The following is a 17,370-nucleotide window of genomic DNA, read 5'->3' on the forward strand; positions in this document are numbered from 1 at the left end:
TCTGTGTCTCTCATGAATAAATAAAGGAAATCTACATATTTTGTAAATCCTTCTAGGGGTGAGGGATGGGGTAACTGGGTGGCGGGCATGAAGGAGGGCACGTGGTGCAATGGGCACTGGGTGTTAAATACGACGGCTGAATCACCTCTGAAATTAATAATACACCACATGTTATTTGAATCTAAATGAAATAAGACTGGAAAAGAATTTTTTTTTTTTGGAAAAGAATTTTAAAAGTAAAATTCCTGGACCTCCCCCCCCCCCCGCCCCGCCACTGCAGGACAGACCCAGAGGCCCAGGAGGGCAGGGCTGTGAGGATTCGTGACACCCAGGACCCGCTCATGCCCCGTCTGCTGGGCCTCGTCCTGCTGGTGGGTCCCAGCCCCAGCAGGGGGGACACTTCCTCCTCCGGCCTCACGGAGGCAGGGCTGACCTGCAGTGTAGGCTGAGGGCCTGCGGCCTGCCGGCTTGACACATGCGTGTGTTGCACAATCAGGAGCGTCGTGCCAGTTGCAGTGCACCACGCGGCGGGTGCCGGGCGGCCCGCGGGGGCCTGAGGGCGGCGGGGGCGGCCCAGCAGCGAGCTAGAGCGAGGCCAGACCCTGCATCAGGGAGCCTCGAAGCCAAGGTGCCTGGGTGCCGCCTGTAGGAACTCCGCTCTCCGCGGCCACGGCAGAGAGCTCCCGAACGGCTGAGGGCGGTTAGGAGGGGCCCTTGCTTTGGGGACACGGACACGTGATGGTGAAGCCTCATAAAACCCAAAGAGCCCGTGTCCCAATCCCTGCTGCCCCCGTCCGCAGCCCTGGCACCCGGGTCCTCCCGACGACCCTGCGTCCTGCTGGCGCTGGGAAGCCCGGCCCCGCCGCAGCGCCTCTGGTGTCCGTGGGGAGCCGCGCACGCACCCCGCGCCGGCCGTGGACACTGGCTGTGCACCCCTCAAGCCCCGCGGCCGTGGCGGGAGCAGCGCCGAGCAGGGCATGCAGCCGGTCATCGGTGTCCTGGGGTGCGGTCACCCGGCCACGGGCAGTCCTCTTATGAGTCGTCGGGGCACGGACGGCTTCCGAAGACGAGGCAAGTTGGGCGTGGGCCATCCCGGGGGGGACGCTGGACCGGGCCCCGGCCTGCCGCCCCTGCCCCCTCCCACCGCCAAAGCCAGAGACCGCAGACCTCGGCCCGGGGCTCCGGAGGCACCGAGGCCACCCCGCGAGATCAGACACATTTCCGCGCGGGCTACAGCTGGCCGGCCACCGGGTGAAACGGAAGTCAACTTCAAAATCTTGGTCAAAGAAATATAAATTAAAACATAAAAATAGGGCAGCCCGGGTGGCTCAGCGGTTTAGTGCCACCTTCAGCCTGGGGCGTGATCCTGGAGACCCGGGATCGAGTCCCGCGTCGGGCTCCCCGCCTGGAGCCTGCTTCTCCCTCTGCCTGTGGCTCTGCCTCTCTCTCTCCATGTCTCTCATGAATAAATAAATAAATAAAATCTTTAAAAAGAAAAAAAAGTCTTGAAGGTTGAGGGGCGCCCGGCCGGCTCCGTCGGTGGAGTGTGCAACTCCTGACCTCGGTCAGGGGTTGTGAGTTTGAGCTCCACGGCGGCCGTAGAGGTCACTAGAAAAATAAAATGTTTAAAAAAAATAGATTGAAACAAGTCTCGCAGGTCGATGACCTCTTCTGCAGCCTCCGGCGGGGGGGGGGCGGGGGGCTCACAACGTGGAGCAAAACGCCCAGAGTCTCCTCGGCACCTTGTGGCGTCTTCCCCGGGCCGCCGGCACCCCCTCCAGGCAGGGCTCCCCTACCTCTCCGTCGTAGGCGGGTCCGAGGCGGACTTGCTCTTGGGCTCCAGCATGTGTCCTCTGTGCCCTCGCCCGTCAGTGCCACCAGGACACACACGCCCACGACCCCTTGTGCAATGGTGCAGGCAAGGCCGTGACCACTGGGGCCCCGGGCTGCCCCTGCCACCCCGACAGCAACACGTGAGCCCCCTTGCACCGACGCCGTCACACCGGGTGTGGCCTTTCCTGTAGGACAAGCTCCTGGACTTGAGGTGGCTTGGGGTGCAAGACGCTATTGAGTCACGTCTGCAAGATCGTGCGCATTTAACTCCGGCCGATCATGTATCCTGCATGATGTTTCCCTGCATCCTTTACAACCTGGGGTGCTGCTCCTTTTTTCTTTAAGATTTTACTTATTTTATTTATTTATTTGCTTGAGAGACGAGAGAGCACGAGCGGCAGGGGAGGGGCGGAGGGACAGGGACGAGGAGACTCCCCGCGGAGCAGGGCGCCTGATGACACGGGGCTCCATCCCAGGCCCCCGAGCTCGTGCCCCGAGCCGAAGGCAGATATCTGCCTCACCCTCCGAGCCACCCAGGCGCCCCTATTGGCTCCTGCTTTTTAAAAATGCATCAAATAAGTAAATTCGTAAAATCTCTTTATAAAACACGGCTCCATTGTTTGCTGATTCTGTGTGTGTGACACATGTTCGTTGTAATAATAAAAAAAAAAATCGGGAAATGAAGAGAAGCGTAAGAGAAAATAAGAACCAGCTGTCGTGCCGCCACCCAAAGATCAGAAGCACTGATCCTTCTGATAGACGGCAGAGGCCCCCGCTGGCCAACAGCCACCCGATGGAACCTTCCAGAGTCCTGGGGCTGGCCACGAGGTGGCCGGGATGACCTCATGTCCCCTCTGCCCGTCCCGCGGCTGCAGACGTGTGCACTCGGGGTGCTCCCCTCGGCCGGCGGGGATCGTTCCTGGAGGAGTCCGTCCGGGTCCCCTCCGTCCAGTGTCTCCTCCAAACAGTTCTGCGGCCGGGGAGGCTGCGAGCCGACGGTCTGGGGGCGGCAGTGGAGCACGCACGTTCCAAACCGTGTTTCCAGGCTTGATAGGTGCATCAGACAGACCGGAAGACGCGTCTCTGGGGTCAGGCCCACCCGGGGCCAGCATCCTGCTCCTTGGGGCCCTGACCTGCCGTCAGGCCGCCCCGTGACCGCTGCTCTGCTTTCCCCTCCAGGGACCTGAATTATAACGAGCTGCAGGAGTTCCCCGTCGCCATCCGGACCCTGGGCAGACTGCAGGAACTGTAAGCTCCGAGCGCTGCGTGGGTGTCCCCGGCCCTCCTGTCCCCGGGGCGGGCCCAGTGGTCACACACCTGTTAGTGTGTCCCCCGCAGAAACGGCCCGGGCCGGCCTGGAGCCACGTGCTTGAGCCGCCTCCGGGCGGGGGGCCCGGGCCTGCCCCTGGCTGCTTGGGGGTGTCGGGGGTGAATGAGGACAGTAGCCAGGGCTGCTGAACGGGGTCGCGCCTCCACCTCTGATCCCGAGGGGACAGCAGGAGGTGCCTGTGGGGCCCCGCGGACACCGCCTGTGCCCTGAGCCCCAGGCTGGCTCCTCGACGCCAACGAGGAGTGGGACGGGCCCAGGCTGTCCCCGGCCGCCCTTTGGGTCCAGCCGGGCCCGGGACAGCAGCTGAGCGTTGGTCGGTAACTCCAGCCCTGGTTGCACGGCAGTAGCTAAACGGGCCCCAGGCTGACAGGCACATGGCGCAGGGTCCGCGTGAGGCCAGCAGCTCCGGCGGCGCAGGGAGGCTCTCGGAGCGGGAACGTGCGGGCAGAGGCTGGAGGCTGAGTGGGCCGGGGCGGCCGCCGGGGAGGCCAGCGGGAGGGCATCTGTGGTCGTGGGCGGGAGCCTGCGGGTTCGGGGGGCCTGGACGGCCCCTGACCGTGGGGACCCCCCTGACGGCCCCTGACCATGGGGACTGCCCCAGACTGGAGGGTGTGAACGCCCCCCCGCACCCGTGGCCATGGGGGCAGTGGAGCCATCGGAGGAGGGGCAGAGCCAGGAGGCGAGGCCAGTCCCACCGCGGTGGGCGTGCAAGGGCCGTGGGTGCACGTGACCAGGGTCCGCGGGGGGAGTGGCCTGCGGCTCCCGCTCGGCTCAGGTGGGGGAGCCAGGGATGAAGAGCCAGGATGGGCGGCGCCTGCTCGGGATTCTCAGGGGACTCTGTCTTGTCCCCTGTAGCCAACCCACCCCGACCTCTGCCCGCGGCCCGACCCTCGGCCCCCACGGCGCGACCCCTCCCGCCGCCGCCCTCGTGGCCTCGCTGGGGGCGCATCTCAGGCGCCGCCGTCCTCCCACCCCCTCAGCTTCCTCCGTGGGGCCCGGGGTCCCGACTCCCCCCCACCCGAGGCTCCTCTCCTCCCCCCTTCACGAGAGTCAGAGGGGAGGCCGGCGTGTTAGGAAAGCAGCGGCCACGTCACAGGCCGGAGGGGGACCGTCAGTCCCGGGCCATGTCTCCGGCTCAAGGCCTCCCTAGGTGCCTTCCGGAAGCTTCCTGGGGACGCGCCTCTCCCTGCACGGGCGTCTGCCCGTCCTCACTGCCTCGTGCGCTGTCTTCCAGGGGCTTCCACAACAACAACATCAAGGCCATCCCAGAGAAGGCCTTCATGGGGAACCCTCTGCTGCAGACAATGTGAGCGCCGAGCGTGTTGGGGGGCCCTGCAGGGGCTGGGGAGGCGGGAGCCCAGGAGGGGGCGCCCGGCCCGGCCTGTGGGTGAGGGGTCGGCCTGGGTCCCCGCTCCAAGGCCGAACGGTTAAATTAGGCTTTTGGGTCTTTTTCTTCTAGACACTTTTACGATAACCCGATCCAGTGCGTGGGGAGGTCAGCGTTCCAGGACCTGCCTAAACTGCACACCCTGTAAGTCGGACTCCCCGGGCCTCACCCCTCCCGCCGGCTCGCCTGCCTTCCGCAGCTCTCGCCCCTGCCGGTGCAGCCCCCACTGCAAGGCCTGCTCCTCCGGCTGCGGCCTCTGCTCAGGCCTGGCCCCAGATCCGGCTGCACTCAGCCTCCCTCCGCCGCCCCGTGGCTTCTTCCCAGACCCCAAATGAGCACAAAGGGGCCCTTCTCCAGAGCCAAGGAGCTGTCTGTGGCCTGGGGAGCTGCTCCCTAAATACTGGCTGCAGGAACCAACAACGGGGCTCGGCCCTGCTCCTCCCGGGCCCTGGAGCGTGGATCCCGCGGCCCTGGGCTGCAGCGCCCTCCCTGCTCTGGGCCCCAGGCATCCCCGTGCTCCTTCCTCCCATTCTTGTCATTCCCAGGCCGTGTCCCACCGCGGACTGCGTGCTACCTATGGCATCGCAGGAACATAACCGACACCTTAAAGCGTGGGCTTCCCTTATCACGTCCCTCGTCACCCTAACCGTGCGAGGCGGGTGGCGTCAGCGTCAGCACATCTGTGGATGGATCCCGAGGCTTGGGGCCCTGCTCTGTCCTGGATGGGACCCTGGACTCCAGGGCCGAGGCTCCTCTCTGGACCCTATGCCGCCTCCGTGTGATCTGGCAGCGCCACGTGCGCAGCTGGGCTGGCATTGGGTGCAGGGCTCTGCGGGTCCCCGGGCTCCCTACAGGGTGTGGGTGCAGGGCTCTGCAGGTCCCCGGGCTCCCTACAGGGAGGACGGGGTGGGGAAGAGCCGCTGGACTAATGCACTTGAAGAGGGCGGGGGGCGGGGGAGGTTGTGAGCTTCAGCTGATGAGGAGGTGGGGGAGACCCCAGCTCAGACTCTAATTAGCAAACCCCTGCAGCCAAGGACATTTTCCGAAGAGCCCACGCCGGAGCCTTCTAAACAGAGGCGGTTCCCATGCCCCTGCCTGTGTTTTACCTGCATTTTTTGTTTGTTCGTTTTTGTTTTATGCCGGGGCCCTGCTGCCAGTTTCAGGCCCTGTTGGGCTCTCCCAGGTCCGGTCCCAGCTCTCCGGGGACAAAGCTCCGCCCCAGGGGGCCTGGGCTGCCGGGTGTTCTGAGGACGGGAAGGATGACGCGGATCCCTGGAGGGACAATCCGCGCGGGTGGGGCGCCCGGATCCCGAGATGCTCAGGCCCCACGTCAGACGCTGTCATGCATTTCCAGGTCCCTGAACGGCGCCACCAACATCCAGGAGTTCCCCGACCTCAAAGGCACCACCAGCCTGGAGATCCTGTGAGTGGGTCCCCACCCCGCTGCCTGGGCCCTACCCCCAGGGCATCCCCCTGCCCATCCCCCGAGGGCCGCCCACATTCTCCGCTTGCCCCTATGGGCCTGCTTCCTCCGCTGCCGGCCGAGGTCCCCACGCAGCCCAGCACCCGTGGCCGCCCCGGGGGTCGCACTGCTGCAGGCACGGCCTCGGCGGCCCAGGCTTTGGGGGAGGAGGCGGGTCCTCTGTCCGCCTCGCGGGGATCCTCCAGACGCGCCGCCCGAGCTCCTCATGCCAAGCCGTGAGCGGGCCGAGGCTGTGGACGCAGGGCCAGGAGGCGTCCTTGGCCGTCGTGCGTGCGATTCCCGCAAGGACTTTGCTGCGCCCTGTTATTGCAGCAGGTGGGGAGGGGAGGGTGGGAGCGCAGCGGCCTTGAGAACCCTCGGGGGTGCGTGGAGCAGCCAAGCAGACCCCGGGCAGGAGCATGAGGGAGCACATCCGGCCCCGCATCCTGCCCTGCAAGTCCCCTGCTCCCGGAGGCCTGCTGGGGCCTGTCCTTGCCCTCCCCAGGGCGCGGGAGCAGATCCCTGCTCGGTCCCCACGGTTCGCATGGCTCCACTGGGGGGTTGGGGCGGTGTCTTCCTGCCGCCCGGCGGCCGCACCCCTGCGGTGGAGCAGAGGCCAGCCTAGTGGCCGTCCCGCTGCCCAGTGCTGCCGGGGGGCTGCTGTGAAACTGGGATGCGGGCATGGTGGCCGGGTGGGCAGGTGGCAGGGGCGCAGCGCCCCCGGGCAGTGTCCCTCTGTCCCGCCCCCCCCCCCCCCCCCCCCCGAGCTCCATGCACTCGCCGGCCTGCTCCCCTCGCCCCGCAGCCCAGCCCAGCCCTTGTGTCAGTGCAGTGCCCCCGTCAGAGCCACCCGAACCCGGGCCAGGGGGCAGGGAAGGGGCCCGGGTGGGTGCCAGCCACGTGTCCTCTCTCCGCAGGACCCTGACCCGTGCAGGCATCCGGCTGCTCCCGCCCGGGATGTGCCAGCAGCTGCCGCGGCTCCGCGTCCTGTGAGTGTCTCGCGGACGTTGTCCTGTCTTGGCATCGGGCCCTCGCTCCCGGGGGTGGCCAAGGCTTCCGTCCCACTCGGCCGCCGCTCTTCCTGGAGGGGACGAGCTGGGCCTCTGCTGAGCGCCCACCCGACAGGGCCCGGGCTGTGCTCTCTTGCCCGGGGCCAAACCACGCGGCCCTGGAGCCGGACCTGGGTCTAAGGCCCTGCTCTGCCACTGGGCCGCAGCACATGTTGGGGCGCAGCCTCCAACCTCCCGGGGCTCCCGTTCCTCATCAGCAAAATGTGGATAAAAGTGTGAGGATCGGACAAAGCGTGCGTCGGGCGCGTAGCACGTGGTGCGGCACCTGACGGGTGCTGGTGAGCGGCATCAGTCGGCGAGTGATAAGAACTCGACGTCCTCCGGGACCGGGTCCGGCGTCCAGGAGAATCGCCTGCTCCCCCGAGTCCACCGGGAGTCGCAGGCCCCCGCGCAGACCAAGGCCCGCAGCTCGGGCGGGGAGGTTGGAGACGTGGGCTGGAGACCCGGCCCCGCAGCCGGCTGGCGTCCCTGGCGGCTTCTGTCCCCTCTGTCCTCCGCGTCCTCATGGGGTGGGAGGGGCCGGGCCAGGTGATCCCTCGGGGCCCCAGCTTCACTCCAGCTCACCCAGTAAGGCCTGACGCATTCCCCGCGGGCCGCCCCAGCGCCCGTGGCCTCTGCTCTCTCACTCCTCCTCCCCAGGACCCCAGGGCCCCCCTACTGGGAAAACTCCCCCGGGGGCCTCATCTGGCCCTGCTCCCTGTGCAAGGGGACTGGGGGAAGGGAAGGGAAGACTCAGCGGCGGCAGGTGTGTCTGCAGCCACGTCCCTGCAGGTCCTCTTGGTCGTGGCTGCCCGGCAGGGAGGCACGGCCTGGTCGGAGCTGCTTCTCCTGGCCCTCACCCCCCACCCTGTCCCCCCCCCCCCCAGGGAACTGTCCCACAATCAGATCGAGGAGCTGCCCAGCCTGCACAGGTGCCAGAAGCTGGAGGAAATGTGAGTCGGGGCGTGAGGCGGGGGAGGTGAAGGCAGGCAAGCCGGGCCGGGTCCGCGGGGAGGGGTCAGCGCACACGCTCGGACGGCGCTCCCTTCCCTGAGCCCGTGGAATCCGGGGGGTTGGTGCAGGGAGCTGGGCGGAGGCCCCGACACGACTTGTAGGGACCACAGACGCCGCACCCAGGAGCTGGCGCACGGACCGTCGGGGGTGGCTCGCTCGGGGTCAGTGGCAGCGAGGGCAACGGTGACCAGGGCCGGCGGGGGCCAGGCCGGGTCAGACTAGGGGGTCGGGGGTCCACACCCCCTTCAACACCTGCACGCTCGTACCCGGGAGGACGACCTACGGCTCAAATCTGACGAGGCAAAAGCCACTTTGAAAATGCTCTAAGCTCTTTTCACCCAGCTTCTGTTTGTGCCAACGGGCTGGGTCCCCTGGGCTCAGGGTCTGTCCCCTGGGCCCAGGCAGGATAGGGGCGGGCGGGCCTGTCCCGTCCATCAAGGTGCCAAGGGAAGGAGGCTCTTCGGCGCTGTGGGGCCCGGGCTCCGTCCCTTTCCGAGGGGCCAAGCCCCGAGCTGTGCCCCCAGCTGGGCCAGCGAGGGGTCACCCAGGGGCGGAGCGGCGCTCTGCTGCTGGCCTGAGGTCGGGAGGCCCCGGGGCGAGGTTGGCTGGGCTGGGAGCCAGCCCGGTGGGAACCCTGGAAACCGACTCCCTTTCGGGCCACAGGGATGGTTTTGTGGCTTTGTCTCCTGACCCACTTACCCGCGGCAACCGGATCCCCTCGTGCTCCCTTTAATTCTGGAGACTTCCGCGGGCCGGGCCCTTTCTTCCCGCGCCAGGAGAGGGGGGCTCCGCTTGCCTCCTCCCGGTGCGGGGGGCGTGGACCGGAGCCGGGGTCCGAGCCTGCGGGCTCATGTGGCCTCTCTCGCTGCCCCAGCGGCCTGCAGCACAACCGCATCGGGGCGATCGGAGCCGACACCTTCAGCCAGCTGAGCTCCCTGCGAGCCCTGTGAGTACCCGCAGCCACGCGGGTGGCCATCCCCGCAGCCCGGGCCTCAATGCGCTCTGACCCCCGCCCCCGCGCACACCCAGGAGGGAGCCTCCCCGTCCAGCGGCTTCCCAGCCCCTTTCCCTGTGGCCACAGCCCGGTTGGGAGCCAGGCGGCAGGTGGCTCCCCCGAGGGGCTGGAGGTCCCGCCCCTGGGGCAGCTCAGATGGGGAGCAGGTGGAGGAGAAGCCGGGATGGGCACAGCGAGCCCCCCCCACCGCGCTGGCCGCACCCGTGATGCCCTCCCTGCCCACAGGGACCTGAGCTGGAACGCCATCCGCTCCATCCACCCCGAGGCCTTCGTGACCCTGCGCTCCCTCGTCAAGCTGTGAGTGCTCCCTGCAGCCTCCCCCGGGTGATGCATCCCAGTGAGGACCGCGCGGCCGTGGGCGGGACGGGGACACGCGGCACTGACCGCACATCCCGGGAGGCGGCCTCCCCCCTAATCAGTCATTCTGACGGTCGGCTTGACGGCCCGTGGGCCCTGGTAAACAGAGGGCCTGGCTTCTGTATCATCTGCTCGTGTCGTGTGACACCGAGGTGGCCTCGACCCTCCCGGGGCCCCGGTCTCGGGCCCTCCTGCAGCGGCCACACGTGCCGACAGGATGGCCGGGCCCAGAGCTCCTCCACACCCTGGGACGGGGCAGCAGGTGTGGGAGCCCGGGCCTCAGCCCAGCAGCCCCCTGCGTGAGCACCACCCCCGAGGGCTGCCGTCGTGCGGGTGGCAGGGGTCGCAGGGCCCCCGCCTTACACGGGAGGCTCACGGGGAGCGTGCGGCGCTGGCAGGGGCCTGTGGTGCGGGTTGTGTACTGCACAAGGGCTCCCGTGTGAGGGGGAGCCCACTGCCTGCCTGCACGTCCTGGAGGCGCATCCACCTCATAGGACGCCTTTATGAGTGACCCCCAGACTCCCTCGGGGCCAGGTCCAGCCCTGGCCTCGGGGGTCACGCAGCCCAGCCCCTCACCTCCCCAGGGAGGCCTCCAGGCCGGCAGCAGGGCCAGGACCCGCCTCTCCGGTGCTCACAGCCTGCCTCCCTGGGCGCAGGGCCGGGCCTCGCAACCTCGCACCTCGGTCTTCCCGCTCCTGTTTGCTCTGCTCCTGCCAGATACGTAGGGTGGATATTTTTATCCCTTTGAAGGATGAGGACATTGAAACTCAGGCCAACGTGTGACTCCCGTTGGGCACAGAGGGAGGCGGGGACAGCGCCAGGTTTCCTGCCTTCCAGTCCAGGCCCTTCCACGACACGCAGTCCGTGGTCCTGGGGTCTGCTCTGGGGTCCCACGTCCCCGAAACGGCTCCGTGCATGTCCCCCTCCCTGGACTGCGGAACCAGAGAGCAGCTCTGTCCAGCCCCCGATCCTGGCCCATCGTGTGGGCGGGACAGCAGGTGCCCCCAGCGGGCACCCAGGGGCCCTCGGAGGGGGCTGCGGTCGGGGGGCCTGTTGCTAACCACTGGGACGGCTCGGTGTGACTTTGGAGCCGTCCCTGTGCATCGTCGGCCCGCGGCGTCTGGGGCGTGAGCCCGTGAGCAGCGGTGCGGGGTGGGTGACGGCTGGTCCGGCCACCGTGCCCGCCCTCCGGCCCTGGCACAGACGCGCCCGCCTCCCTGCTCCTGTCCTGTCCCGGCTCGGGTCTCCTGGGCCCTGCGCAGGCCAGTACCGCCGACCGCCTCTGTCCTAGGGACCTGACCGACAACCAGCTGAGCACCCTGCCGCTGGCCGGACTCGGGGGCCTGATGCACCTGAAGCTCCGAGGGAACCTGGCCCTGTCCCAGGCCTTCTCCAAGGACAGCTTCCCAAAGCTGAGGTGAGGCCCCCGGCCCTGGGCGGGTTGCCCCGGAGCCGCGGCAGAGGCCGTGGGGGCAGAGGGAAAACCGGAGGGCCCAGAGCCTGCGGGTCCGGCCGCTGCTGAGTGGGACGGGCCTGTGCCCCCGCCCGCCCCAGCGGGTTCAGAGCGTGTCTTTCTGTCCCAAGCACCGGCCCGAGGGGACGCCGAGAGCCCCAGGACCTCCCTGCTCCCTGCTGTCCCCAGGGCAGCATCTGGGCCCCGTGGTCACAGCCAGGCCCAGGGCGCCGACGGGTGGGGGCGAGCTGCCCAGCAGCCCCCGTGCCAGTGACACGCAGGCCGTCAGCCCGTGCGGCCCGAGCCTCCCGCCGCCGCCGACCAGATGCCCGGAGGCACTGCTCCAGCCCTCGCAGGGCCCCTGTCTCCTTGGACAGGAAGGAAGGGCGGCCGGCTGGGCGGGAGCAGAGCGGGGGGGCCGTGCGGGCTTGGGGGGCTGCTCGCCGCTCGGAGCCTCCCGAGGGGACTCCAGCAACGGTGGAAAGTTCATCGTCCCATTTCCTTCTCAGACGAGTGAGGGAAAGACGGGCGGACGCTCGGCCCCGCAGAGGCTGTGAGGCCGGCACGCAGGAAGCCGACCGCCGCACCGTCCTGGGACGCAGTGGGGTCCAGGGCCCGGCGCCCTAAGCACTCCTAAGGCAGCCCCTCCGCCCCCAGGATCCTGGAGGTGCCCTACGCCTACCAGTGCTGCGCCTACGGCGTCTGTGGCGGCTTCTTCAAGTCCTCGGGGCAGTGGGGGGCTGAGGACCTCCACCCTGCTGAGGACGAAGCCCCGAAGAGGCCCCCAGGCCTGCTGGCCGGCCAGGCTGAGAACCACTGTGAGTGCGGGGCCTGGGCAGGCGGCTGGGGGCTGCGGCAGCTTAGGGGAGGCTCGGGGCGGAGAGGGGTCGTGGCAGGGGCTGCGGGGGGAGACCCCAAGTGCCTGGGAGGTGAGCCCTGCTGGCACCGCGGCCAGGGACGCCGCCCAGAGGTGCTTGGGGAGGAGCGGACGGGGCGACGGGGACAGCAGTGACGCTTCCACACCCGCCGCGCCCTCTGCAGCGCACAGGGTGCCTCCCGGCCCCGACTCCGCCGTCCTTGCGACCCGCGCGTTCCCTCTCCACGCGGGCCCTTCGAGGGCAGGCCGCTCTCGGGAAGGACATCCACGTCCTGGTCACCCTGAGCCAAGCGGGGCTGAATCAAGTCAATTAAGTGAAACCTGCTTAAAAGAAAAAAAAAAAAGGCCCCTCAGTGTACGTCCTAGAGCCAAACGGGATCACGAGCGTCGCAGCCGTCCTGCCTCGCGGAGGCCACCAGGGCCGAGGGGACCCCGCAGGGACGGGCCCCAGGGTCTGTTCCTGGAACCGCTGGGGTAAAAGGAAGGAGGGTGCAGGCGGGCAGCCGAGGGGACTCGGGGATCGTCACCGGCCGGTGTTTGGACAAAGGGCCGAGGGGAGCGCTTCCAGCCCCTCAGCTGCACGCCTGTGGCGGAGCCGACGTAGACTCAGGAGGAAGCAACGTGGGGCCCCACGTGGGGTATTGGGCGTGTTTTCCAGTCTCTGACCCCCTCCGTGTGGACGGTATGTCCATGGAGAAGCTGAACAGAAAAATCAAAACATAAGAAAAGCACCTTGTGGCGGTGTAGACGGACTTGGGGCCTAACCCCAACTGCACCGTTTACGGGTTGAGCTGCCTCGGCCACGCTGACCCCCTTAGAGCCTCGTTCCTTGTGTTTGGTCTGTGGATGAGAAGCGCAGGCACCTGGGGCCTGGAGGACGCAGCAGGTGCACCGCCGTGGGAGCCGGGCGCCTCCCGGCCTGGACGGGAGGGGGGGGGCGTCGTCTGGACACGGCTCGCCCGCGGGGTGGGGGTGTCCAGGTGTCCCTCCCCGGGGAGGGTGTGAGGCCGCAGCAGCAGCCTCCCGGGCGGCCGTCCCCAGGGAGGTCCCGGAGTCGGCCGGCTGCACTCCCTCGGGGCTGCAAGGAGCCCCGGAAACTTTCCTCAGGCTCAGGCCTTGCAGGGCCCCAGGGCGTCGGGTCATGGGTGCCTGCACCCCTCCAGGAGCTGGGCCGGGCCCCCCACTTCCTGCGGGGCTCATTCGCCTGGAGGAGGAAGGCCAGGTGCTTCGCTGCAGCCGGACCCGATTTCCTCCCCGCTTGAAGACTGGTTATTTAACACCGTGGCCGTGACCCTCCAGCTTAGACGTGGTCCGCGGGCTGCCCCCTCCGCTGATTCCTGCTTCTGCCTTCAAGGACTCGCGGGCTCCGTGCGGGGGAGCAGGGCCGGGCAGGGAGCACGGTGGGCGCGGAGGCCAGGCCGGGCCGCGGGCGTCACCCCGCAGAGCCTTCCCGCCCCCCGGGACAGCACCCAACCGAACGTGTTCACCCTTTGGGGACGAAACAAGCCACACGAGCCAAAGACGGGGACAGGCGTGACGCCGAGTGACCGCTCCGTTACTTGTGCGACAGAGGACGAGGCCGCGGGGCCCGGTCCCTGAAACCCACGCCCTGGACAGGTGTCCCTCAGCCAAACCGCTGAGCCATGCAGGGATCCCAAAAATCTCATTTGATTCAAACAAGTCACAGGGTTTCTTTGACGACACGTTGGTCTTTCTCGCCCTTTCCTCGGGCGACGGGAGCTGCAGGGGCCAGACTTGGAATGGGAGGGATCGGAGAGGACGACCCCGTCATGGCCCTTTCTCACGTCAGGGCCTCTCTGCTCCGGTACCTCGGGTGGCAAGTCACCCGCAGCTCACGCAGCCGCAGAGCCGCCCCGCCGCCCCCTCCAGGCGCCTTCCCCCCTCCCCAAGATCGGCCCCTCACCCGGGAAGGCCTGACGGCTACATATCCGGGCTCTGGAGTCAGACAAACTGGTCAAGTTCTGCCCTGTCATACTCCGGCTGGAGACCTCGGGCGAGCCACTTAACATCCGCGAGCCTCAGTTTCCTCATCTGCCCAACGGGTCCAGGCCTGCTTCGTGCACTGCCGGGAGGTTACTGAGACCATGAGGACGAGGATTCGCCGGCCTGGTGCGGCCCAGAGCCAGGCCAGTTACATCCGCGTGGCCGCTGACGGTGCACCCGACGGTGGACGCCTCCGTCCTCTTCCATCCGCGTGGGCTCCCCGCGAGCAGGACCACGTGTTGCCGCCCGCAGGTCGTCTGCACTTGCCCGAGGCCCCGCGGACGGGCGCTGCTGCAGCCCACGGGCCCTCGGCCCACCTCTCGTGCGTCGGCACAGCAGGTGCAGCGCAAGCCCTTGGCCCGAGTCAGTCCCCCGGGGCCTTTGACGGTTCAGGCAGCGGGCTCCAGCGCCACGGTCCCTGTTCACGTCCTCTGAACACAGTCCGGCTCCCTGCTCCGTCACAGAGGGGCCCTTCCTGGGGAGCCGGGCGGCTCCGTCTGCTGCCATCACTCTCTTGATTTTGGCTCAGGTGGTCGTGTCAGGGTCACAGGGTCGAGCCCCGCATCAGGCTCCACACTGGGCGCGGAGCCTGCCTGAGGTTCTCTCCCTCTGCCCCTCAACCCCAGCTCGTGCTCGCTCGCTCGCTCGCTCTCTAAAAAGCAAAAAGATGTCCTTCCCAGCTCATGGTGTTCGCAGCCGCACCCGGAACGACAGCGGGGGACCGGGGGCTCCTGGGGAGGCAGCCCTGCCCCGCGTCTGAGCCGCCCGGCGGACGAGGCTGGGGGTGGTGGGGGGACGCGACAGGCTGACTCAGAGCTCGAGGCGGCCAGCCTCCCACGCGGCGTTTGCTGGGAAGAGCAGCCCGGCAGATAGTGGCGAGTGGGCCCGGAGCTGCACGGTCGCTCCCGAGAGTGGAGCAGACGAGCGGCCGCGGGGACGGCCTGCGGGGAGCGGCGTGCGTTGGGGTGACCGCTTGAACGGCCGGCCCTTTGGACAGACGCGGAGCTGGACGGTCCCCAGCCTGCGGCCCCCCAGCCCCCCGGCCTCCCGGCCCCCAAGCCACTTTGCCGTCTTGCCTCTCAGATGACCTGGATCTGGACGAGCTGCAGCTGGACACGGAGGACACCCGGCCGCGCCCCAGCGTGCAGTGCAGCCCTGCTCCAGGTGAGACGGGCGCGGGGGGCAGGCGGTGGGGGGGGACGGGGAAGGCACAGCCAGCTACCTCCGCGAGGTGCCAGGCCAGCCCCCCACGGCCGTGACCATGGTTCAGGCACCGTCGCTGCCTAAGCGCCCACATCCCGTGGGCCACGCAGGCTCCTCTGGTGGTTCCTGGGGAGGGAGCTGCAGGTCTGCCCTTGGTGGCGGGTGCTGCGGGGTGCGGGGTGCGGGGTGTGGGGGAGCCAAGCAGCCTGCCCAGAGGAGCCTGGAGAAGGAGACGTTGGAGAAAGCGCCTCCCAGTGGAGGGAGCCCCAGGAAGGTGCTGTCGGTGGGTGCGCAGGGCGGCGGCTGGGGCGCTCCCTCAGGTGGCCTCACAGAGCCCTCGGGCCCTGCCGCGCAGAGAGGCCACGGCCTCCCGCCTGGACTCCCCAGGGTCAAACCCCGGGACAGTACCAGGCCCGTCCAGCCCTCGGGGGTGGGGGGGAAGCGGCCTGGAGTCCAGCCTGAGGCCACCTCGCTGTGAGGGAAGGACGAGAATCCCCTTCCCTGTGATGCAGGGCGGCCAGCTGCTGAGCCAGGAAGCCGCTCGGCATTGACAGTGCTGGCAGGGCGCCTGGGGGCGCAGGGCCGGACGGGGGTGGGGTGGGGGGGTGCCTCCCGGGATCAAGGCCGTGTTGGGGTCCCTGCAGGGAGCCTGCCTCTCCCTCAGCCCCTGTCTCAGCCTCTCTGGGTCTCTCATGAGTAGATAAATAAAATCCTAAAAAAAAAAAGAATACAATAAAGTGCTAGCCGCCCCCCCCCCCGCCCGCCCCAGGCTGTAGTGCGTTGCTTAAGCCAGGAAGGAGCTGTTGGGGGAACAGAAAGCGGGGCACAGTGTGCTTCCCCGCGATGGGGAGCGTGTGTGCCTGCGTGTGCCCCGCCTGCTGCCTCCCCTCTGGTTCCAGTGCCCTCCCCGACCCCACCCCCCGCGCCCTCCCAATGATCCCCCTACCCTCCCCATTGAACCCCCCTCCCCGACCCCCCATCCCACCCTCCCCATCAAACCCCCTCCCCACGACCCCTTCTCCCCCCAACGAGCGTTGGCGGCGCACCTCCTGGTGCCAGCGCAGAGCAAGGGCAGGGGGGCCTCGCAGAAGCAGGTGGGTCCCCTTCTCCCGTGGAAGCCCACCCGCCTCGGCGGCCGCAGGACCTCACACGGCGAACCAAAGACCAGGACGAGGGAACGAGGAGGCTCCCTCCCGAAGGCGAAGTCCGCTCGCTCTCGCTTCGGAAGCGGGTCGTCCGGACGGTCCGACAAGTGACGGGACATCCCTGTGGACCAGCTCCCAGCAGGCAGCCACGGAAAACGTGCCCTGCAGGAAGATGAAGATTCGGGGAAGTGCGCACGATGAAATTTTTCGACTTGAAAAGCGGGAGTTAAAAACTATGTGTGGAAAATCCCGATTCAGTTTAACAACTATATATATATATTTTTTTTTTTATTTTTTTATTTTTTTATTTTATTTTTTTTTTAAGATTTATATATTTTTTTAAATGGAGACACTAAAATGAGTTCTTTGAGAGAGGCGGGATGATAAGCAGTTTTAATTTTTCCATGTTGTATTTTCCAAACTTCTACAACGTATTTTCAAACTTTTTCCATCGAGAAAATACGTTTAAAAACTAATTCCTGGGACGCCCGGGGGGGCTCACCGGTTGAGCGTCTGCCTCCAGCCCAGGGCGTGGCCCCGGGGTCCTGGGATCGAGTCCCACGTCGGGCTCCCGGTGCATGGAGCCTGCTTCTCCCTCTGCCTGGGTCTCTGCCTCTCTCTCTCTCTGTGTCTCTCATGAATAAATAAATGAAACCTTAACAACAAAAAGAAGCAGTTCCCACAAAAGCCTCTCAAGTTCCCAAGCTACTGGAAATACATTGCAGGACAGGAGTCCGAAGCCAAAGGAAATGAAGACATCATGCGTCCAAAGTCACCGGGTGATTTGAGGACAGAACCTGGAGGGGGGAGACAGAAAACAGCACGATCTCACCCATTTGTGCAAAACCAGGTTGGAAAAACCCAGAGTCGGCTGCATTTTAATGCACTCACTGTGCTTTTCTTCCCAAATAGTGAGGGCGGCCGGTCCCGTCCCGGGGCAGGGGCGGCCCGGCCCGACGCCGCGTGGCCAGGCTCGCCCACGGGGGTCCTTCGTGGCTCGCTGGGCACGGGCTGGGCTGGGCCCCCCGCAGCCACTCGTGCCTCCCGCCAGCCGCGCCCGCTCCGATGCCCCCTCCTGACCTCTAACGGCTTCGGCCTCGGAGAGGGCGCCTTGCTGAGCGCGTGCCCGCCCTGGCTTCGTGTGCTGCCCACTCGCACTTTGCGTACAGATGGGCCGACCGCGTGTTTCCGTTTGCCCCTCGGAAGAGCTGGGGTGCCCCCGCTCCCCCCGCCCACCTGGG

General features: G+C 67.3%; 1 protein-coding gene across 5 annotated transcripts in view; it reads left to right on the forward strand.

Moving 5' to 3' along the window:
• LGR6 (leucine rich repeat containing G protein-coupled receptor 6) overlaps positions 1–17,370 on the forward strand; it is a 107,064-nt gene that overhangs the window by 83,912 nt on the left and 5,782 nt on the right. For all 5 annotated transcript variants that reach the window (XR_008663643.1, XR_008663644.1, XR_008663646.1 and 2 more), the window contains 11 exons: positions 3,013–3,081; positions 4,398–4,469; positions 4,623–4,694; positions 5,905–5,973; positions 6,930–7,001; positions 7,949–8,014; positions 8,950–9,021; positions 9,316–9,387; positions 10,739–10,864; positions 11,558–11,718; positions 14,865–14,945. Coding sequence is in view for 1 of the 5 variants with exons in the window: in XM_055319334.1 (XP_055175309.1) it covers positions 3,013–3,081; positions 4,398–4,469; positions 4,623–4,694; positions 5,905–5,973; positions 6,930–7,001; positions 7,949–8,014; positions 8,950–9,021; positions 9,316–9,387; positions 10,739–10,864; positions 11,558–11,718; positions 14,865–14,945 (932 nt within the window). In the remaining 4 variants the exon portion in view is untranslated. The remainder of the gene's footprint in view (positions 1–3,012; positions 3,082–4,397; positions 4,470–4,622; positions 4,695–5,904; positions 5,974–6,929; positions 7,002–7,948; positions 8,015–8,949; positions 9,022–9,315; positions 9,388–10,738; positions 10,865–11,557; positions 11,719–14,864; positions 14,946–17,370) is intronic.

The sequence above is a fragment of the Nyctereutes procyonoides genome, unplaced genomic scaffold (assembly GCF_905146905.1).
Source record: "Nyctereutes procyonoides isolate TBG_1078 unplaced genomic scaffold, NYPRO_anot_genome, whole genome shotgun sequence".
NCBI classification, from domain to species: domain Eukaryota; kingdom Metazoa; phylum Chordata; class Mammalia; order Carnivora; family Canidae; genus Nyctereutes; species Nyctereutes procyonoides.